The 23,993-nt window shown below is 38.4% G+C and overlaps 1 protein-coding gene across 1 annotated transcript in view; it reads right to left on the bottom strand.

Annotated features, from left to right (window-relative positions):
• The window catches only part of LOC109466795 (follistatin-related protein 5-like), a 95,341-nt gene extending 72,163 nt beyond the window's left edge, over positions 1–23,178 (bottom strand). The window contains exons 1-2 of the mRNA XM_019764624.1: positions 22,742–23,178; positions 16,437–16,565 (exon numbers count right to left, since the gene is read on the bottom strand). Of these exons, the coding sequence (XP_019620183.1) occupies positions 16,437–16,556 (120 nt within the window). The 5' untranslated portion in view covers positions 16,557–16,565; positions 22,742–23,178. The remainder of the gene's footprint in view (positions 1–16,436; positions 16,566–22,741) is intronic.
• Between the last annotated feature and the right edge of the window lie 815 nt (positions 23,179–23,993).

Below are 23,993 nucleotides of genomic sequence, written 5' to 3'. Positions count from 1 at the left end.
TTTCCTTTTTTTTTATTAAGATTTAACACATTTGTGGAAGGGTTGACATAACAGGTGACTATCACCTCTTCAAGATGTCAAACCCGAGATCAGACTGTAAGGGGTTTGAACCTACCATCTTATGGTGAAGCTGGAAGGAAGAACATAGTTTTTTTTAAAGTTTTTGTCAGAAGTGGTATTTTTTCTTCTATGCTATGGCCGAGACCGCAGCTTACCAGCAGTACATGTAACCAGTAACACCTAGCTCCAGTGCACAGTGGACCAGTAACACCTAGCTCCAGTGCACATTGAACCAGTAACACCTAATTCATGTATTTTTTATCATGGGGACTGTAGGAAAAGGGAAAAGCAGAGGTTCTGACTCCATGTGCTACTGGGGTCTGCTCCAGCATACAAGCTTGCTGTGCAAGGACCTAGTTGGCAGCCACACATCTCCCACTTGTTAAATCCCTACAGATTCTGCCTCAAGCACAATCCCAAACCTATGATAAAACTCAAGCTGAACTTTGCTTCCTTATTGTGACTGTCCCAACGTGATGCATACGCCAAGCCCATCCCTGTCCGCCCTTTGACCATTAGGCACATCCTAGCTGCATGACTTGAATACAGGAGTGCAGATTATGTAGAAGCATGTCCACTCACAGATAGTGATGCATACCTAAACCCAATATCAGGTTCAGGTCCGGATTTAAGTCCACAGGTTTAGGTTCAGTTCCGGACTTGTAAGTCAACCTTGCAATATTGTCTGGGTGAAACTTTGGCCACATAACATGGTACTTGATGATGCCCGATGGCAATGTTTTCTTCATTTTGCAGCAAAGATTTTGCAATCTACGGAAGGTTTTAGGTGGTTTGGAAAGAAAAGGGGTATGTGAAATGGTCTTTTATGGTAATAAGTCCGGACTCCGTTCTTGACTTTCAGGTTTTTTTGGACTTGAACCTAAACATTCTTACAAGTCCGGATCCAAGTCCAGTGAACCGGTATGCATCACTACTCACAGATGCATCTCCACCCAAAGGGGCCAGAAGTGCTCCTGGCTGTAATATGTTTAGCTGGCTGCCTAGACGTATAGCTTGAGAAATTGCCTTGGTGAAGAGAAATTACTTCGATCGCTACAGAGCTTAAGTTTACAGCCGTCTTTTACGAGCCTTCTTAAGTGCTGTGACCTACTTTTTAAGCATATCTAAAGCTCTAATCATAGCAAGACATTCGGGACACTTTGGTGGGTACCCATTTTGTATGTGTTTTCACCATGTATGTGAGTACTGTAATGAGAAACATTACGTAGTTTGAATGCAATGAGTTGTACAGCATCACATGACGAGCACTTAGCAAATGCATGGCAAATGCTTTTGCAACGCAATTTTCCTACAAATCACCGTAACTAGCCAAGCATTGTCATCTTATCAGCAGAAAAAGGTACGAATATAATAGCTTGCATCCTGCTTTTTGTGTGATGGTAAAAATGATGAATTCCTAAGGATGTTTCAAACCATCCCCTTTGGAAGTTGCAAAGTTTTTAGGATCATAACTTGTTGGTTTAGGGGATTTCAGCATTCGGTATGTTTCAGGGGAACCAAGGTTTCACCATTTATCAAAAAGAATGAGATGATTGAATGTACATGTATAAGTCTGCCTTATGCAGCTTCCCTATTGCCTAACCATCTAACAAATTTGGCAAAAATGGCTACCATGGCAGGATGAAGGTTAGATACAAAACTGTTGGATTAGGCCATGAAGTAGTTTACTGCTGATGTGATACAAACAAAACTAAAACTAATACAAAAACAGTACACATCTAAGCTTAAAGGTAGTACATACAGAACCAGTGCACACCTATACCAACAGATACAACCTTCATGGTAACATATTGACCACTGAATCACTCAGCAACCTGAAGGTATGCCTCTGCCCTTAATGGTTAAAAGGATTACAGCCAGTGGCCTGTAACAGTAACGTCTTAAGTTTGATTCCCCACTTAAGACCCTGCATTAATGTGTTTTCCACTCAGGCCCATTATAAGCAACCACCACCAGCCGTTCAGCACCAAGGGCAGGTCCAGCTGTAATCACAATGGATTGTTGGAGTGTCTTCGTCTGTTTCTCTGAACAAATAAAGTGAACGACCTGAACCGGATGGCTGTCACCATGGTAACAAGGTGATGTAGCAGACAACCTGTGGTGTAGGGTTACATTATGTAGCAAGTGCATGGCAGGACAGAGTTGGAGGGGCTGGTCACCATATATATTGAATGTGTTTGGAGTAAGAATAAACAGAATGGTAGTTTGTTAGGCTAGACCATGTGAAGGTGAACATTATGCATTTGCTTTGCAAATGTGACCTTTCTGGTAGGATAATTCATTATTACGTGGTTTCTAGGCCCAATGCCCTACTCCTATGCCATACAATGCTGAAGGTATGCTGTTACACTTAATGGGTACGGGCATCACAACCAGTGGCCTGTAACAGTAACTTCTTAAGTTGGATTCCCCACTAAGACCCTGCATTAATGTGTTTTCCACTCAGGTCCATTATAAGCAACCACCACCAGCCGTTCAGCACCAAGGGCAGGTCTAGCCCTAATCACAATGGATTGCTGGAATGTCCTTTTCTGCTTCTTCTCTGAACAAATAAAGTGAACGACCTGAACCGGATGGCTGTCACCATGGTAACAAGGTGATGTAGAAGACAACCTGAGGTGTAGGGTTACATTATGTAGCAAGTGCATGGTAGGACAGAGTTGGAGGGGCTGGTCACCATATATATTAAATGTGTTTGAGTAAGAATAAACAGAGTAGTAGTTTGTTAGGCTTGACCATGTGAAGGTTAACATTATGCATTTGCTTTGCAAATATTACCGTTCTGGTAGTATAATTTATTATTATGTGGTTTCTAGGTTCAATGCCCTACCATTATGCCACATGATGCTAAGGTATGCTACTACACTTAATGGGCATGGTCACTATAGCCAGTGGCCTGTAACGGTAACTTCTTAAGTTGGATCCCCTACTAAGACACTGCATTAATGTGTTTTCCACTCAGGCCCATTTTAAGCAACCACCACCGGCAGTTCAGCACCAAGGGCAGGTCCAGCCCTAATCACAATGGATTGGAGGCGTGCGCTCTGTCTTCTCGGAGCGTCAGTTGGATCGGTTCTTTACATGATTTGTGAGGTAAGATAAGGGCTATAATGGCCGTTGCTGTCAGAGATCGTTATTTTATGGTTTCCATTGACCTCCTTTTGGCGGAGATTTGACTCGGTAATGCAGTACTACTGACCATATGTTCGGACCTAAGGCTAGACCCAGTTGCAATGCATTTATCATCAAGAGCTGGAACCTTTATGTTAGGTAGGTCGTTCAGTATAATGCGATTCTTATCAATTAGTGACACAGTGGGAGCAAAATTTGCCCCTCAAAATGCGTTTCAGGGGGTCAAGATTTCAAAAATTTTCCCTTGAGATGCATACCCCAGAATCCGTATTGCCTCACACCTTCAGCACTCAACATGATATTATGTCAACAAAAATTGAGATGACACAGTGACACAGTGCATGGGAGCAAAATTTGCCCCTCGAAATGCAGGAAATAGCATTTTAGAGGGTCAAGATTTCAAAATTTTCCCTTGAGATGCATACCCCAGAATCCATAATGCCTCATGCCTTTGGCACTCAACATGATGTTATGCCAACAAAAATTGAGATGACAGAAAAAAATTTCAGGCTTGCTTGAACACTGGTTGTGAGTAAAAGTGATGGAATGACAAGCACTTGGCCAAGAATTTTTCCCAATACATTTTAGTTCACTATAGCAGGACTTAAATATTCGTGAGTAAAAATGATGGAATGACTTGATACTTGATACATCATAAGGATATCTATTAGTTGCAAAAGCGACTGCAAAAGCAGCTATACTCTTCCTGGATTCCAAATCACATAACGTTGCACATACTACAAAATCATATAAAAGCAACAACATTACACTGCTATACAACACACCCTTGGCCAAGTATCTGTTCCAATCCATTAAGTTCACTAGCAGGACGTAAATATGAGCTACAGCACTAAGGAAGGCGCCAATTCCCACTGACAAGCAGCACTGCCGCACTGTTGGGCATTCTGTCAATTTTAATGAAGGTCATGAATTTCATCTATTTCAGCGCAGTTGGAATAACTCTGGAGAAAACTCATCTAACTGCAAAAGAATTGATCACAAATACTAATTGTATAAGCCCTTGGGATGTATGAATGAGAGAGAAAGCAAATCTATGCAGACATTATCTGTGTGTGTATGTGAACTTTTCATTCTTGATCTCAGGTGGTTAATCTCTACTGGAGAGGATAATTTTAATCAAGTAAATAGGTAGAAAGAAAATGCTAATACCAGCAGATAGTGCTTCAAGTGCAAACAAGTGTTTCAAAAACCCCATTTATTTTCATTACTTTCTGGATACAAAGCCTTGATAACAAAGACACAATGAAGGGCATGAATTTCAGCTATTTCAGCGCAGTTAGGAATAACTCTGGAGAAAACCCATCTAACGGCAAAAAAATTGATTACAAACACTGGTGTATAAGCCCTTGGAATGTACATGTATGAGAAATCAAATCTATGCAGACATGTATTTGTAAAATTTACCATTCTTGCTACCATAGAAGATAGTTTTAATCAAGTCAGTAGTGAATTAAAAAGAAAGGGCTAGTACTAGCGTGTAGTACTTGCTGGGTTTGGAAAAACATTGATCACAAAAACTGGTGAATAAGCCTGGGATGTATGAGAAAGCAAACCTATATATGCAGACATGTATTTGTTAAATTCCCATTGTTGATTTCATGTAGTATTAAAAGGAGGACAGAGGATGCTTTTAATCAAGAAAATAGGTAGAAAGAAAATGCTAGTACCATCAGATAGTGCTTGCTGGGTGTGGTGAAAATAAGTGTTCCAGAAACTCCATATATTTTCATTACTTTCCTGATAGAAAGCCTTGATAGCATAGACACTCTATGACTTCTGCTCTTAGTAACGATTTATTGGACCTTCTGGATAGGCTTTTGCCAACTAGGCGCAGCGCCAGGAAATTTCCCTCATATATTTTGATCCTATATCTTAATGGGCTGGATTCAATAAGATACTTTAAATCATTGTCATAGTCTTAATGAGGAAAGACTACACCCTAGACAGACCTAACATTCTGCCATATCTAAGTAAACAGTATGAAACACAAAGTACCAATTTGTTAATTGTTGGATTCTTTCAGAAAATAATTTGAAGCAATAGGGAGAAAAAATAGGCCCTAGGCATCCTATGATAGCCACAAATGCTACAAAAGGAATCATGTAGTCAACATATCAGGCTGTTTTGTAATTCAAACTATGAATTTTTAACTTTTAATCAAACCACTGCATTGACAGATGGAAAAAATGTAACCAAGTTACGAAGACAAGGGCTTTCTTCAACTGTAGTGGCCAAAATATGAGCATTTTGGAGTTGATTCAGAAGCTGAATAGTTTTTTTGCAGATCAGAAATAGATGAAGCAAATTGATTTATTGATATCTACAGAGTCATGTTAAGTCATGAAAGTGAAAAAGAAAGTGATCTCGAACCAGTTTAGCTCGCTCACTGAAGAGCTAATCTTCCACTGGTCATGACAGAGAAGACAGACGCTATGTACAGTATTTACAGGTTCATTGTACCGGGGAGAATTCCCCTAGCTCTTTTTCGACAAGCACAATGAACAGTGGACCACGGCTTAACGTCCCATCCTAAGGACTGCGACCCTAAACAGTAGCATGCATGTCGGGTCAGAGACAACAGCCGGGATTCAAACTCTCAACCTTTTAGTCCAGAGGCAGGATCGCTAACCACTGGACTATGCACGCTACTGGTCATGGTCACTGGTCATACCAGGTACAGGGTGTAGGGAGGGACATTAAAGTTTGAAGAGGTGCATTTGTCGTCATGGCAGGAATGGCTTTACCCTGAGTAAAAACCTGGTAATGTAAAATTCACACGCAATTTCATGCTGCGTCAGTTTTATATCCAGTGAAGAAGAGCAGCTTTGGAGGAAAATATCTGCCAAGTATATATTCAATAGTTAAAGGGTCTTAACTACTGTTTACTTGTGATGAAGTAAGGTTCATTATATAATATATTTAATTTATCATTAATCGTTGTACATTATGGGAAGTAGATCTGAGCTCATTTGCTTGGAGGATTGTAACGTTAACAGAAAGTTGGACCCAATTTAAACACGAGGAAAACTGTAAAAAAAACTGCATATGCACACAAGCGTATAAAAACTGTGCGTACAGGTGTCCATGTGATGTACATGACATATATACATCGGGAAGGTACATTCAAATCATATACCAGCCCTCAAGGTAGCATAGAATCTGAACATACATGTACATTTTTGACGTATATCAATGCAGGTTTATCTATACGCAGGAAATATTCAATGTGTGCAACGTTTTCATACAGTAAGGTTTTTGCTTGCGTGTAAATCGGGTCTTGGATTGAACCATGTCACGTAACAGAGACGTTCACGTTTCACAGGTGGCCTGACGATCACGACCTCATGACCCCTGACCCAAAAAGGTCAGAATGTTAGTGACCTTTACTGCCGTGTATCAGCCTGACTGATAATGTTACTAGTAGTTTGTAGGCCAAAGAAATGTAATAGATTGGTTTTTGCAGTAAACTGTGAAGTTAAGTTCTGGGAAAAGAAATGTTTTGTCTCCTGTTTCAGTCCTCAAAAAACTAGTGTCATACCCCTGGGGTGTACCATATAAGATAAAAAAGTAGACTGTCAGCAAATAATAATTACGTTTCATTTCTAAAAAAAAAGTACTATAACAATTATTTTATTATTTTTCTGACACTCAGATGTTAAGAATAGGCTGTATGCAATGTACTATTATACATTTAACATTTTTACACACGTAAACCTACGAAAATATTTGGGTGCACAGGGACCCCAGAAACGTACGAACGGCTTAACGGCTTTCCTTCATACATATTTTGTTTCATTTCGTTCCATTTTGTTTCATTTCGTTCCATTTCACCCATTTTGTTCCATTTCGCACTTTTTGTACCCTGGGTTCACAGCTCCAAATTTGGGTACACGAAGATGCACATGCATCCAGTATTTTGAGCCCTGCATGTCAGTGCATCAGTATACAAAGCAGGTAAGCATTACATCTGTGCCAGCTTCAGCCCATAAAGCGTAATTTGGTGACGGAAACTGACGACATGCGCTAAATTATTCATGTTATTCCCTTACGTAAGTCTATCCTAGTCATGCATCACTGAGCCCGAACAATGGTCTCGCTACGTCAGCTCTATTGTTCAGTTTGAGCCCAATTACTCGGAGGTACGGCCCAGATTTAGTCTGAAACTGTGATGCTTTTCACAGATAATCTACTAGGATTTCCTGTTTTATAATTAAAATGAAGACTAATGAAGAAAAGTTTTGCACTATGTGAACTTGGTTGTATGCATCGTCTACATAATTTTTGCTGTTATATTAAGAGATTGAAATTTTTAATTTACATACTTTTCCTTTCATAAAACCATAAATCTTTGTAATCATTATGACTTAGGGCATTAAATGCATCTCATATCTTAAATTTCTTTATTAATTTTTATGAAATCACTTTTTAATATCTTAGAAATAATTCCGTCTTATAGTTTACTACTAAGCCTTTACAACTTAAATATGGCCTTAAGCATTATAAAGTTTTTTACCAAGGGATGCAATAAGATTTTTCTAATTAAAACTCTTCAGTTTACGAACATGAAAAATTCAATATATTTCCCTTCAGACTCCTTTTATGTTGCAACCGAATTCCATTGCGGCAGGGTGACGAAATGACGTTTTTCAAAAAAGGATTATAATAGAATTCAAAATCATTTACCTTCAATAACATAAGATATAGATCTAAGGAAAGTGCCAAGGATTGCCATGCTTTAAATCAATGACATCCAGTCGTCAAATGCTGTACGTTAATTGCCATATCCATCATCTTGTATGTTCATCTAGTAGCACAAATAGCATTTCTGACTCGATCGATCACTAACTGTAACTTTCAATAAAGAAGACCAGTAAATATTTAAACCACTTTAAACCATGGAAACATATTTTGATGTTTCAAAACTTTATGAAAACCTTGATATATAAGAATGTCTCTTTCTTTAAATGTTTCTCTTTTAAATTTCCTTCAAATTACCGATAGTTATTAATAATAATAATAATTCATTGTAATGGCTGATAATAATCCAGGTTTCTTTTCTATGCTGCTGAATGACTAAATTTCATGCCTGAATATTTTACTACACTGCAAAACTCAACATTTTCACCCTGCAATCTGAAACTATTGTAGATGGATATTGTTGAGCAACACCATAGCAGAGAGTTCCTAATTTTAAGATTGCCTGATGAAGGTTTTAAAAAATGTGGTATGAGCACATCGGCAGAACGTACTGCGCCTGCGTGAAACCCCCATTTTTTGTGGTTTTCGTTAGATTTTGGTCAACGTTGCATCAGAATTTTGCCTGTTGCAGACAATATCTTTTCCGACATAACATTTGGAAACTACAGACTTGATGTTAACCTTATATACATGAATACGCCCTTAAATGACACAGTCTGCCAAAGTCCTAAACACAATACATTACAGCTTTTGCGCAGGTGCAGTATGTTCTACCCACCTGCTTGCCTAGTGAAGGTTTTAAAAAATGTGACACGCACAGTGAGCACAGCGGGCCAGGATGATTACTGTGCTACAAGGAGTGCTCTGTTTCCCGGGGAATTTCATTAAGAATTTCTGCCCCCAATGTTCCCAGACTTATTAGTACAACCTAGCTCCGGGCAAGATCAATTCAATCACTCCATGTATAAGGCCTAGGAAAAATGTTGTGTTTCGTGTTTCCCGACCGACCCTATAACACATCTGGGTCCATAATATCACCAGGTTCCATAATATCGCCACCTTGAGAAACAGTGTGCTTAAAGATATTTTTTACTGCAACATACTTTTGGTATGCACTCCTTCACACATCAAATGTACATACCTAGGGTATGTTGCAGTAAAAATATAAAAAAATATCTTTAAGCACACTGTTTCTCAAGGTGGCGATATTATGGAACCTGGTGATATTATGGACACAGATGTTAGAAAAAAATTTTTTTTTATTTTTTATATTTCTATAGAATCACTTTTTCAGATCTTAAAGATGCAAGTAATTTTGTTTTTAGTTTTGAGTTTAATACAAAATCTTGCAACTCAAGAGATTATATCATCAAGCATTATGTTTTCTACCATGGGATGCAATCAGATTTTTATATAACTCTTCATTTTTTTTTATTAATACAACCTAGCTTCGGGCAAGAACAATTCAATTACTCCATGTATAAGGCCTAGGAAACAATGTTGTGTTTCATGTTTCCCGACCGACCCTAGAAAAAGAACTGCCGACCCTAGCCTTTTTTTGGGTGGACCCCTGCAAGGGATATAAATTTTTCAAGCTGATCAACCTTTTCTACCTCCATGATCTGACACCTGAGTGATAAAACATTGTATAATTGGTAATTCCCAACATTGAAATTGAAAATGAAAATATCCTCATGCAAGTTTTACTGGCTGGTTCTAGCTACTTATTGGTGGTACATGTACCAAAAAATAAAGGGACTGATCACATAGTTTCTGGTAGCATAGGTGAAACAGTTCAAGTATGAAATGATGAAGAAAAATATGCAGTTAAAAATGTCAATATCAGACAGATTTCCTGATCCAGAATGTTTTAAAGTATAACCCTGAAATTGCATTGGATGCCTTTAATTTTGTTCTCAGAGCTGAATCATGCATTTGCCCCTTAGCTCATCCAAAGGCCTTGTTCCCAGTTGCACAAATGTAATGAAAACATTGCTTTAATTAACACTGGCGAGGATTTAATCAATCATTCTGTTAATTTCTGAAAGTCATCTAGCTTCTGGCACTGTCCTTTGGCAGGTTCCCCTGTCTTGCAACTTTGTAATTTGCACTCAGAGGCATTGATTTTTTGAGACTTAAGAGTCCAGTCATGAAAAAAGCATCTAAGATGGAGTAAAACAATTTAAGTTACCAACAGCCAAAAATAGAAAACTGATTTCGAAGTATTCTTAAAGCCACACCAATTTCATCATATTGGTTCTTTGCCTGCTTCAGTTTTTTCTGATTGGCAATTGAAAAAATATGCAGGTTAAATGAATCGACTTCAAAATGCTAAAAATGCCCAGTAGTTGAAGTTACTATTTTTCCCATCTGATCTGATGTAGTGATTTGATTGAAATTTAAAAATTCATTGTTTGAATTACAAAATAACAAAAATTAGTTCCAATCTCAGCATTTGGGGCCATTATACAATTCCTAGGTCTGCTTATTTTCAGCCCTTTTTCTGAAAAATCCAATAACCAATGAATTAAATTAGTCTGGCCTAATACATGTACATACAGTATTTTTGGTTTAATTTAGTTTTTATTGAAAAAGGGATTCGTGGGCCAGATTGGCTCAAATTGTGCCCTACGTACAATATGTGATTATAAAAATTACAGAGACACTATTATATATAAATATAAAACCTACATTTTCTGATACATATTAAAAGTCAACTCCATATTTGCAAGTAAGCAGAACTTGTCATTCCAAGCAAGCCACAGGTCTTACTGCCAAATTTGTCATTTTGGCAGGTACTAAATCACTAAAAGGGACTGATGATGGCAGCCAGGCCAGTGATGGCATTTTGCCAGAGGCAACATCAATTCAATTTGTTGGTTCTTGGATTTTTTTAGAATTAACATGGTGCGACAAGGCAAAAAATTTTAATAAAAAATAAAAACAGACCTATAGGCATTCTCTGATAGCCCTAAAAGATTACTTTTATTATAATTATATTATAATTAATAGATAGGTGCCATTATGTTAACATAACAAGCTGGTTTATAATTCCAACAATGAATTTAACTTTTTTAATCAAATGAATGGATAAACTGTAACAACTAGGAAAGCACGGAGCTTTCTTCAACTATGTGTGTCAAATATAAGCATTTTTTAAATTGATTCAGAACCTGAATCCATTTTTGTTTAAAATCAGAAAAATTAAAGCGGGCGAATCCGAGAACCAATTTGTATTTCATTAAAAAAATTCCTTTGTCATTTCAAGCTGGAGGTCTTACTGAAAAAAAACTTGCAGATTTGTCATTTTGGCAGCTATTAAATCACTGAATGGCCCTGATGACTGCAGACAGGCCAGTGATGGCATGTTGCCAGAGGCAACATCAATTTAATTTGTTGGTTCTCAGATCTTTTTAGAATCAATATGAAGCAATAGGGTGAAAAAATAACAAAAATAGGCATCCTCTGATAGCGCCAAAAGTTTAATTGATAGGAGCCATACCAGGCTGCTGGTTTTTAATTCTAACAATGAATTTTAACCTTTTTATTGAACTAAATGTAAAACTGTAACTAGGAAAGCACAGAGCATTCTTCAACTTTTTGGACCAATCTGATAACCAATTAATTAATTCGGTATAGCCTGAAAAAAAAAGGTAGATTTGTCATTTTGGCAGCTTTTAAATCACTGAATGGCCCTGATGACCAGTGATGGCATGTTGCCAGAATGATGGACAATATCCCGACAGCGCTGCGTTTATGGAGAAATGAGGCCATATGGCGCCTCGACTGCTGTCATCAGCCTGGGATAGAGCTCCCATCAAAGCTCCATAAAAACGTGATGCATGTGCGTAAAAATGTGAAGAAAGAGAGAGGCTTTCTGCTAAAATTTCTAGTCTGTGTGATCATTTTTATTCCACTGATTATGATATTATGACTGTCAATAAATTAATTCTGACGATAAAACGTGGTGCATGTTCGTAAAAATGTGAAGAAAGACAGAGGCTTTCTCAGATCTTACTGTTGAAGTTTCTATAGTCTGTGTGATCATTTTTATCCCACTGATTATGATATTATGACTGTCAATAAATTAATTCTGACCATAAAACGTGATGCATGTGCGTAAAATGTGAAGAAAGAGAGAGGCTTTCTCAGATCTTACTGCTGAAGTTTCAGTATAGTCTGTGTGACTGTTCATTTTTTAATCCCAATGATCATGACATTACGACTGTCACAGTTGTATACATGTTACGTATGGAAAATGGTTGCATGTTTTGTATTGTAGGCTCAGGTTCTAGCTACATGTACTTATTGGTGGTCATGATCATGACATTACTACAGTTTTTTGTTTCAAAACTCTACCACCCTGAATCAGTTTATTAGCATATAATGCCATAATCCACATCTATCAATTTCTGTGCCATATGTCACAGACATCATCGTAATAGCAAGCCTTTAATTCAATTTTAGGATAAGAAGGCCAGGGGTTCAAATCCCAGCCTTAAGGTCTAAAAGTCTCACATCATTCAAAATTGCCATGGCATCTACATGTACATACCCAAAAAATGCCACACCTTGAGCATTTTTGAAATAAGAATACTAATATCAAAGATGCTTAGCCCAAAATATTTGAATATCAGGTGAACACGTGATTTATAAATACACTAAATGAGATATCTGCCTGTACACAAACATAAACCACCTGTACATACATACACAGATCAGAAAATATTGAGTTGTGTAGGGATATCTGATATCTACACCTAATATCTGTACTGCACCTGACCTGTACTGATCTATGATAGAACCAGTCTGCAACACTGATATATGGCCCAATATTGCCTAGGATTGCATTCTCTTCTACTGGGAACATTTTCAAAACCATTGTTTCATGAATTGAATACTTTAGTACAGAGAAGGTAGTATGACGCTGAACTTAATTCCAACACAAGCATTACTAGTAGCTAAGGATAAAATTTTCAACAACCACTGTCACCTTCATCAGGATATTTGGTAATGACCAATCACTTCCGAATGTATATCATGTATGAAATTTAATACAATCATGTCTGTCACAACATGTACATTGAAGCATGAGATGGAAATTCTGTATGCATGATGCCACTTTCTTCAACTGGGGCCAAAATATGAGCATAATTTGGAGTTGATTCAGAACCTGAACTTATTTTCTTACAAGCAAAACATTAGGCAGATGATTCCAATAAGTAACAGTTTATTCTGCCACAAAATTTGATACGCATCTATCACAACATTGTAGCATGAGATGTTGCCATTCCGTATGCATGATGCATCTTTCTTCAACTGTTCAGGGGCCAAAATATGAGGCTCATCATAATTTAGGGCAAATCTGAGAACTAACTGATTACATTGGTGTGGCCTTAGTAACAGTTTGTTTTGCCACAAAATTTGATACGCATCTGTCACAACATTGTAGCATTCCGTATGCATGATGTAACCGCAGGCCTCCTGTCTGAGTCATTCTTAACATGAATCACGTCTGACAAACGTATCCTGCCGTTCTGCCTTCCATCTTCCCATAATTTCATATTCCAGGGGAATCAGGTTTCAAATTTAATATCCTACAGGGTTCTCACCAGAATTTTTTTTCACAGCATAGGGGTCAGGTACAGAGGACAAATTTCCACAGCGCAAGCCACGCATTGAGTCCCAATAAGATATGACCACAGTAGGGGGTATGGTATTCTCCAAAATAATTTTAAACTCATATATATAATATGTAACCCTCTGAGACACTATTTCTTATTGAGGGATATATATTTGAATTCCTTGGTTATAGCTTCATTCTATAGTAAAATCATTAATTTTTTTAAAACTTGTATAATATTATGTAATATATAACCCTCTGAGGCACTATTTCTTTATTTATGGGATATATATTTGAATTCCTTGGTTATAACTTCATTCTGATGTAAAATTGTAATTTTTTAAAAACTTGTATATATATTATCATATAGCCCTCTGAGACACTATTTCTTATTGAGGGATATATATTTGAATTCCTTGGTTATAACTTCATTCTAAAGCAAAATTGTAATATTTTAAACACTAATATAATGAAATTTTAGGGTTATACGATCTTCTGCCAAAAGAAACACCCATAGTCTGGTTGAAAGACAGTGTAGGGACTAAATCACAGTGTAGGGGTCCAAATCACAGCGTAGGGGGCCCCTATGCTCAAACAGCCTATAGCTAGACAAAATAAAAAATAAAAATAAAAAATGAAAGTATAAAAATAAATTTTTTTTTTAAATCACAGCGTAGGGGGCCCCTATGCTCAAACAGCCTATACACATGTAGCTAGATTAAGTGAGAACCCTGCTGTCCTACAAGACAAACTTGAAGATAATCCTGAGCATGGCTGACTATTAATCAACAACCGTGCATCGAGATTCATACCCGCGTGTGTTACCATGCAGAGAAAAATCATCCCCAGCGCATCTCCATGAAGCCATATGTAAAATCAGTCACTACATTGTAACATACAATGTTGCCTTCAAGATATATTTCGTAAGGCATTTTGGGCATTTCAAATTTCTAACTTTTAATCAAACCACTGCATTGATAGATGGAAAAACTGTACAACTTTCACTGAAAAGAAGGGACTTCCTTCAACTGTTGGGGCCAAAATATGAGCATTTCGGAGCTGATTCAGAGCCTGAAATGGTTGGGTTTTTTTTGCAAATCAGAAAAAAATGAAGCGAGCGAATCCAAGAAACAACAAATTAAATTGGTGTGGCCTTACATATTTTACCGTATGCTACATGGTAGTCTATAGTGTATATATATACAACTCATAGCATTGAAACTCCCCTATTCGATCAAGTAATCATCACACTACAAGTACAGCTGTGATAGTTTCAGCTTCAACCTAACTTGGGCCCCTGGAAAAAAATCTATCAAACCAGAGCTAAAATCAATCTCTCAGTCTTACCAAATTATTAGCTGTAAAACCTACCAGTGGGTGATATTAGCATAACAAAAGGACCTCTTTGAGGCAGCCTAATATCTCAGCTGGCATACACAGGACTGGAAATACTGGGTGCATGTGCACCTTAGTGTACCCAAAATTGGAGCTGTGCACCCAATTTTTTTCTGTGGGTGCACCAGTGCACCCAAATGTTTTTTGTGGGCATTTTTGTACATATCAAATGTACAATAATATACAGCATATTCTTGGCATCTACGTGTTAGAAAAATAATAAAATCTTTGTTGTAGTACTTGTTTAAGATTTTGAAGTTTAGCTCCCATTTCAGATTCAAGCTCATAAGAGGCCTATGAGCAGTAAGATCTGTAATTAGGTTTTGTTATATATGGTGCACCCAAAAAATTTTTGGTGCTCCCAATTTTTTTGGTTGGGTGCACCAGTGCACCTATTCCCAAAAATGAATTTCGAGCCCTGCATACGCATTACCTCGAACACAAGATGGTTACTATAGGAAGTACAAACAGAAATGCTGAGTGGTTGTTTGGACCATACATCACTTTGAATCATTGAATAAGGATGATGGATGTAGCTGTATCATAGATTGTAATATATGGCACACATTGTACAATGCAAGGGTCTCAATCTTAAGGATCATAGTATGAGGCAAAACCAATGGAACTACTTGTTACTTGACGTATTGCTTTACTGTCATTTTCACTCATTTTATAATAAGACTGCTTAGCCATATCCGATGCTGTAGGGTTGATCCAAATTAGGATTTTACTAGGAATTGTCTTTTCTTCCTTATTTTTTTATTAGACTTTGGCGATCTCTAGTGATCCAACAATGCAGTTTAAGAAAGTAAAAATTCCATGCGGACATTTTCTATGCTAATGTTGTACAATGTTTCATCATCACTCAGGTGTCAGATCATCGCCCTGGAAATGGTCAATCAGCTTGAAAAATTTATGTCCCTTGCGGGGGTGACCAAAAAAAGGCTAGGGTTGGCAGTTTTTTTCTAGGGTCTGTTGGGAAACAGGAAACACAACATTATTTTTCCTAGGCCTTATTTAGTGAACTTGAAACGTTTCACCAACGCTGTTTGCGCCGTATCCTCCGCATCAGATGGTATCACCGGGTACGGAACAGTGATGTATTACAGCAAGCACAGTTAGTGAACATAGCCACAACCGTAGCTTTCAACAGGCTTAGGTGGTTTGGGCACATTGTAAGAATGCCTGAAGAGCGGCTGCCCAGGTATCTACTGGACTGGAAACCGAACTATGGGCGACGCTCTAGGGGAAGGCCTAGGAAGTCATGGAATAACTGTGTCCTGGAAGATGCTGTGCTGATCTTAGGGAGGCCTAGTACCAGTCTAGAAGAGCTAAAGGAATCAGCAAGAGATAGGAAGAAGTGGAGAGGACTGTTGAGGAAGAGACGAGTTCTGTGCGCAGGCCACTCGAACGACTGACTCGAGGAGACCTCAACAAGTACAAGTAAGTAAGTATTTAGTGAACAAGTTGTTGCTCATTGTCTTACCTTAAGAACCTCATTGTGGCTCTCGTGGCTGGTGTGTACCCTGGGCCATGCATGGCTGATTCCGCCTGAGATGGCAGCGAACATCAGGGTCCCCACGATCACTGCAGTCATCATGTTCATGGCTACAGCCTGGAGGAAAAACGGTAAAGACAAACATGCTTTTAAGAAAATGTATACACAACTACATATTTATAATAATATTTACTTATTTATTTCATTTTAGGACGGCTGGGTGGCCCCATTCAGCCTGCAATAGCTGTTTTCTGAGGGGGCCCAGCATTTTACAAGACACTAATCTTTAAAGGTAAAGGTAAAGATAGTCCCATAGCCTGATTGAGGTCATAGGGGCTTAGATTATATCAAAGTGTGTCTATCTAGCAAGGTATTAGAAGATGGAGCCTAACCATCTCCTTCCACTACATTTGTACCTTTTACCTCCCCAACCAAAGCCACTGGTGGTCTGATTTTACACCTTACGGGAGTGAGAAAAGTTGTGTTAACTGTCTTTCCCGAGGACACATCATCTCAGGAATGTACTGAATCAAACCGGTGACCTCGTCTTTGCTAGCCGAACCATTTAATCATTCGACGCCATTAGAGCAAACCTCTGGGTACCTTCGACCCTCCCTGATGAGGCTGACATCAATCACATTTCCAGAAAGTTACCCCAAACATAAGTCCCCATTCTATGTTGTTTATAATGCTGTGATGTGATAGAAAATGTGACAAATGGTGAATAATTATGATAAGTGGTCATTTATTAGAATAATTGACCACTTGACCATACCATTATGCAGTAGGGGGAGTGGCCTTTTTTTGCCAACTAGAGTTTTTTGTAGAACATTTCTTTATTGAATTAAAATGTTCAATAGGAATATATAATAAAAATTTTGAGTGAACTTTGAGTGGAAGGGCAGAAAACGTAATTTGCGTTGCCACCCCCACTGTAAGTGGAATCATCCAATGATTCACATGACCCTGGGCACAAGATTAAGTTTTAGTCTGCCATCTTTGTTTTCAACGTATCGTGCAATAGTGTGTGTACGGGAGTTTTTCCTCCCAAAAAACACTTCACTCACCCAATAGTTTAATCGGTGGTTAGGCCATGTTGATTTGATTATATGGATAACATCCTCTGGGAACCCCAAAATTGATGCGAGCGTGCGATTAAAAAAAAGTTTGGCCAAAAAAAAATGCTTTTATTATGAAATCTACGTGGTTTTGAAGGTTAAGCAAATGACACAGGGTATGGTATGGCAAACAATCTAGCCTTCAAATTCATTTCTTTACATTTTTGTCTTTTTCATTTGATTTTGGCATTCTACGACATCGGTATCGTTTTCAACTTACGGTATATATTTGTTCATTTTGCAACTGTTTTGTACGATTTACAGTATTACCAAAAATTCATGCACGCGCGGATGTCATCCATATAATCAAATCAACATGGCCTTATAGAAAATGATGAGCTGGCCTTATGAGTCACCTGTATACACCTTGGGACAGGTCATTAACTCTTAATTACTAGTAATAAATTGGTATGGTTTTCAGTGCATTTTTCCATGTTAATTTAACAGAATGATTAACTACCCTTCCATCATCACATAATCTCTTCCTGTGTTCTCCCAACATAAAGCCCTCCCTTAAATGTTACAGGTCAGATCTAACACCTGGGTCATTAAAGTTTCAGATCCGTCGCGGCTCATCAAATATGCATAACCGGCATAAACACATCTGGTGACGCAGGAGGGATCGCTGACACACTACTTCCGCAATCACATCAGGGAGGGACTAACACTCTGTATCGGATGATAAGACCACACCATTTTGATTTGTTGGTTCTCAGATTTTTCTAGAAAAAGTATGTAGCAACAGGGAAAAAAATTACTAAAAACCTAGGCATTTTATTATGGCCCCAAATGCTATGATAGGAGCCATGAAGTCAACATACCAAACCCGCTGACACACTACTTCCACAAACACATGAGGGAGGGACTAACACTCTGTAGGGCTCGAAATATTGGGTGCATGTGTTAGGGAAAGTTGCATTGAGGTCACCTGGTGGTGCCGAATGGCAGCCGCACAGACCCTTGTGACAGTTCCACAAAAAGTGTGGAGCCAATGTGTTATATGTATTATTGTGATTATTGATTGCTTCCTAATAAGTATGTACTTGTAAACCGATTATAAACCCTGCATCAATTCAGCACTATAAAAGGCTGCGATTGCACAGGTAATGTTTGACCAATAAACTTCAATGCACACAAATTTGGAGCTGTGCACCCAGTTCTTTCCTGTGCACCCAAATATTTTTATAGGTTTATGAAAAGATATTAAATGCACACAAATGTCTGTATCTGCATTAGTATAGCCGGTATAACCGCCTTTCGGCATAACACACCAACTTAATTATGTAACAGTTATAACAATTAATATTACTAGTATACAGGATATTTTTTACATCTACCGTGTCAGAAAAGTAATAAAATCTTTGTTGTAATACTTAAGGCCATACCAATTTAATTTGTTGGTTCTCGGATTCGCCTCTTCGTTTTTTTCTGATTTGCAAAAAAAAAAAAATTGATTCTGAATCAACTGAAAAATGCTCATGTTTTGCCCCCCAACAGTTGAGGAAAGTCCTTTCCTTCCTAGTTGTTACAGTTTTCCCATCTATCATTGCAGTGGTTTGATTAAAAGTTCAAAATTCAATGTTTAAATTTTAACCCAGCCTTTTGTGTTGACTTCATAGCTCATTCCGTAGCATTTAAGCCTATAATAGGATGCCTAGACCTGTTTTTATTTTATTTTTTTTCGCCCTGTCGCTTCATATTTTTTCTGAAAAAATCCGAGAACCAACAAATTAAATTGGTGTGGCCTAAGGTTATTTTATATGCTGCATCCAAATTTTTTTTGTGCACCCAATTTTGTAGGTTGGGTAACACCAGTGCACCTATTCCTAAAAATGAATTTCGAGCCTGCTTTGTATCAAATGATTGCAGAAAAACTTATACAATCTAATTAATACATGGGAGTTAGATAGATTCAGCTGTAAATTTTGAAGATCACTTAAGGAATTGGAAGTCTCAAATTACAATAAAGACGTGGTCTTTATTGATTTTCAGTTAGCTGAAACATAAAGAGTATAAATCCTTGCTACCTCACACCTGAAACCATTTAGAGAAACACTTATAAAGCATTATTCAAAGCTTAATATACAAAAATCATCCACATACAATTCTTTTCTTTCAGACCACTTGTTTTCGCTTGATTTTGCTTATTTTTGCATTTTCTGTACATTTTATGATTATATTTGTTAAATATTATGTCACCAAGTTGTATAAAGCAACAATAAACAAATCTCAAAGGCTGTTTTTACAGCTTTTGCCCAACATATTTTCTGCTTTACTTACAACGAAACCTTAAAACAATTCTCTTTTTATGATGATAACTATTAATTAAGACAACTTGTTAGTGTGTAATGTTAATTAATACCCCAGGTAACCTTGGTAAAAGATCTTTACAGAGGTCACACCAGAAATTTATACAGGGGAAAGAGGACACTGCTCACAGCATTAAAGATTTAGACCTGTTTCTATGGCAACATGAATAGTCCTTTAATGTTACCATGGCAACAGGGTTGGGCCTTTAATCACATTCGGGGTGACTCATGTCGGAGACGGAATGGCAGGCGATTTTCTTATGAAAAACATCCGCTGTGATTCCAGTTTATTTATATCCTATGAAAGGGTCACAATCGTGCATATATCTCTATGTAAGGAGGAATGCGGGCAACAGTATTGATTTTTTTTCATTTCCTATTAAAATACCAATTACATGTACAATTTTCCCATTTGTTAATTTAAAAGCACCTTCTTGCTAACATGATATAACAGAGGAATGGTGAAAATAAGCTTAGTGTATTGTCACACACACACACACTCACACACACACATACACACACACACACTCATACTCAAACATATTTTACTTTATACTAAAATACTAAAATATACCTGGAGAAATTTTCCCTTCACAGTCCTTTTACCTTTCTCTATGACCTTCCTTTATAAATTCTAGCTCATCTTTCAGATTTCGTCTTATACATATCATAATTTAATTTACATGAAGCGTTAGCAGATTGAAGACAAGATTTTGTTCATGACTACTTACATGTACTTCTTTTTAGAAGAGAGAAAAGTCCTTAATGCTCAATGCCACACTTTTCTGTAAGATCACAATATAAGCATTCAGTCCAAGTATGTTCTTTTTGACAAATGGTGATGACCTCTACTTTCACTAAGCCCTTTGCCAGCTGTTAAGTGCATCAATTGAAAGGAGAAATGTTGTGAAGATGGGGTCAGTTTTGTCTCGGGCCTCAAAGTGGTCCATATATAAAGATAGAACATTGCCAAATGGTGAAGGCAGGCAATGCACAGAGCATTCAGTCATACAGTGGGGCAGTTGTCACATACAAAAATACAGTATTACTGAATAAGTAGCAATTTCTTGAAGACCTCATACATTTGCCAAATTATGTTAATGTTTATGACTGACGAATTATAAAATTTATGTTTCTCTGCTGCCAAAAATACAAAACAATCCAAGGATTTTAAACCTCATTGGATAATCTATGTAAGCCTCCTCGAGTTATCGTGTTTACAAACAGACTCACTCACAAACACACACACCGAAAACAGTACCGAAAACATGACATTCTTAATGAAGGTAATAAATCGAGTGGGATATTTAGTTTAAAGATTAGCAAAACAGTCATTAAATACAAAGAAAACTGTGAAGTGCACATATACATAATCCTTGCTCAACGCTCTTGAAAAGCGTTTTATTTCAAAGGCTTCAACCAGCTGTGTACTGCCTCTTTTGATTATAAATGTCTCGGACAGTATCAAGTATTCTGGGGCACAGTATTGTGAAACGGTCATACGAACACAAAAGTGATACCATCAAATATACATCAACCCAGCAAACAGCTGGCAACGCTCTAAAAGGAAGTGTAGAGGGTTTGATTTGTTCGGAGCGTGTTGTCATCCCTCTAACATTACCAGAGGCCACACCAGTTTCATTTATTGGTTCTCAGATTTTTTAAGAAAAAATATGGAGCGACAGAGCGAAAAAAAATTCAAACAGGTCTAGGCATTCTATTATAGCACCTAATGCTACGACAGAAGCCATGAAGTCAATACAAAAGGCTGGGTTAATATCTAAACAATGAATTTTGAACTTTTAATCAAACCAATGCATTGATAGATGGAAAAACTGTAACAACTAGTAAGAAAAGGACTTTCCTCAATGGTTGGGGGGAAAATATGAGCATTTTTTAGTTGCTTCAGAACCAGAATCTTTTTTTTTTTCTTTTTGACAATCAGAAATGAAGAGGCGAATCCAAGAACCAACAAATTAAATTGGTGTGGCCGGACTAGAAATGTGTCACTGTCCAAACCAATCATGGTACCATTTGTGAATGGATCCTACTTGTGACATCATACTTGGCATTTGCAACCTCAAATAAATTCAATTAAGAAATGTGAGGACGTAGCCTAGAAGTGCAACATTTGTGTTGCAACATTTTTTGACAGTGGCAATATTTTAAGGGTCATGCGATGTTGCCATTGGCATGTATCATTATTCTTGGGACATGACTGTAGCGATTTTAGAGGGACAAGTGAATCAAATAAATTTAATTTTGTAATATGATGTAGCCTAGAAGTGCAACATTGTGTTGCCACATTTTTACTGTGGCAATATATTAAGGGTCATGCGATGTTGCCAATGGCATGTATCATTATTCTTGGGACGTGTCTGTAGCGATTTTAGAGGGACAAGTGAATGTAGCGATTAGGATGGGGCAAGACCAACTGGCCAGCGGAAAGGGGCGTGACATTAAAACAACATGACACAGTTATATAGAAAAACCTCGCCGTTATATTATTATAGCCTCCACAACATGCCAAAAACTAGGGGTTTGGGGGGTCTTCAGGGTCTTTTGAAGCTTTTATGTACTATTTTCTGATTGCATATAGACAACATAGCCGGCCTGGTTGAATTACCCCCGTTTTTAGAACTGGTCTAATCAGAAAACAGCCGAAGACCACCAAAAACCCCCAGTTCTATAAGCCTGCTACGGAGGCTAATATTATTATATATTATATAAAAACCTTGCGTGCGAGTGAGTAATCGACTCCCGTCGCCGGCGTTTAACGCAGAACAAAAGCGGAGCCGACGGGCGGGAGACAGCGGGCGGGCCGGGGAACAGTCGGACCTGTCGGCGCCGGTTAGACTCAACGTACCTGGCTGACGCGCCGCCTCGGGAGGGTGATCCGCTTTTCAGGGATGGAGATACCGGTGAGGGTGACGCCAGTGGCCGTGGCTGTCGGTTGCGATGCCCGCTTGTTCTGTCCGTGGGGCTTGCGCGCTACTCCTGCCGTACCATCCAGCTTGGCTCGCGTTGTACTGAGGCCGGGACAGACCCACCAGATTTTTTTCTTCACACCGTGACGTAATGCGGAACCGAGCGCGCTGATTGGCTGTGATCTTCGCGTTCACTGCAGCATCCGGCACGTCTTCTTACGGATCACAATTTCCTCTCCTCCTCTGTACCGTCTCAAGGTTGCAACGCCGTCCAGGCAAGCTAGGAAGGGTCTCCCGGTTCTCTAACGCTCTCCCACCCGTAGCTATAGCTAGCGGCGCAGAGCTATCCTCCCGTGCTTGCGTTCAACCCAACACTGAGCATTGCACCTGGACCAGTCCATCTAAAAGCATAGGGACCATTTTCCTCTATTGCTCAGATCATCAAATGAAATTTGCGTTACTATGCGTTACTATTTCTAGCCGCATCGTCATTTAAGAGATGTGTACTGGTGGAGTTTACTGAGTCAAACATTTATGGTTGTATCTTATATTTTTAAATGTCTTTGTAAGTGGGGATTGCGATCTGTTGGAGAGTGGAATGGTTTCGCCCGCACGCCATGCAGCGACCTACCATAAAAGGTTCTCCGCGCCACCCAAAGTTATAAATTTCCGATAAAATCTATACGTGTATATACCGCAGCGCCTCGGCGCCTGTCTCCGGCTGTGAGAGCGGCCTGCTCCCGGGGGAAAAGTTGGCTGTCGTGCGCCATTTTTCAGCGCGGGAACATGAAAGGGCCTCGCGGAAACATCACGGGGGCAGGTGCAGCCCTTAGGGGAACCATGGAGGTAAAAAAAAAAGAGATGGGGGAACGATTACTCTCCAAGCAGAGGTTTGGTACTCTCCAAGCAGGGGTTTGGGTTTATGTTTGGTGTATTTTTTTCTTTTTCGTTCTTTTTTGCTATGCATGTCAATAAAAGTGTTAATGGAGACACGTGGGCTTAGCTAAAATACTCTTATTCTTATCCTACCTTCTACTGCTTTTCTATTTTGCAAGCCTTTATGCAGAGCATCTGAATATAATGAAATTGTAAGTATGAAACTCGGTCAAAATACTAAAGTCGTAGTTTCTACGCCCGTAGTTTCATTTATCCTATGATTCAACTTTTCTATATCGATAAAAGATCCAACGT

This window comes from Branchiostoma belcheri, unplaced genomic scaffold (assembly GCF_001625305.1).
Source record: "Branchiostoma belcheri isolate BF01 breed outbred unplaced genomic scaffold, Haploidv18h27 scaffold17, whole genome shotgun sequence".
Lineage (NCBI taxonomy): Eukaryota > Metazoa > Chordata > Leptocardii > Amphioxiformes > Branchiostomatidae > Branchiostoma > Branchiostoma belcheri.
This window is presented reverse-complemented; position numbering and strand designations above follow the sequence as displayed.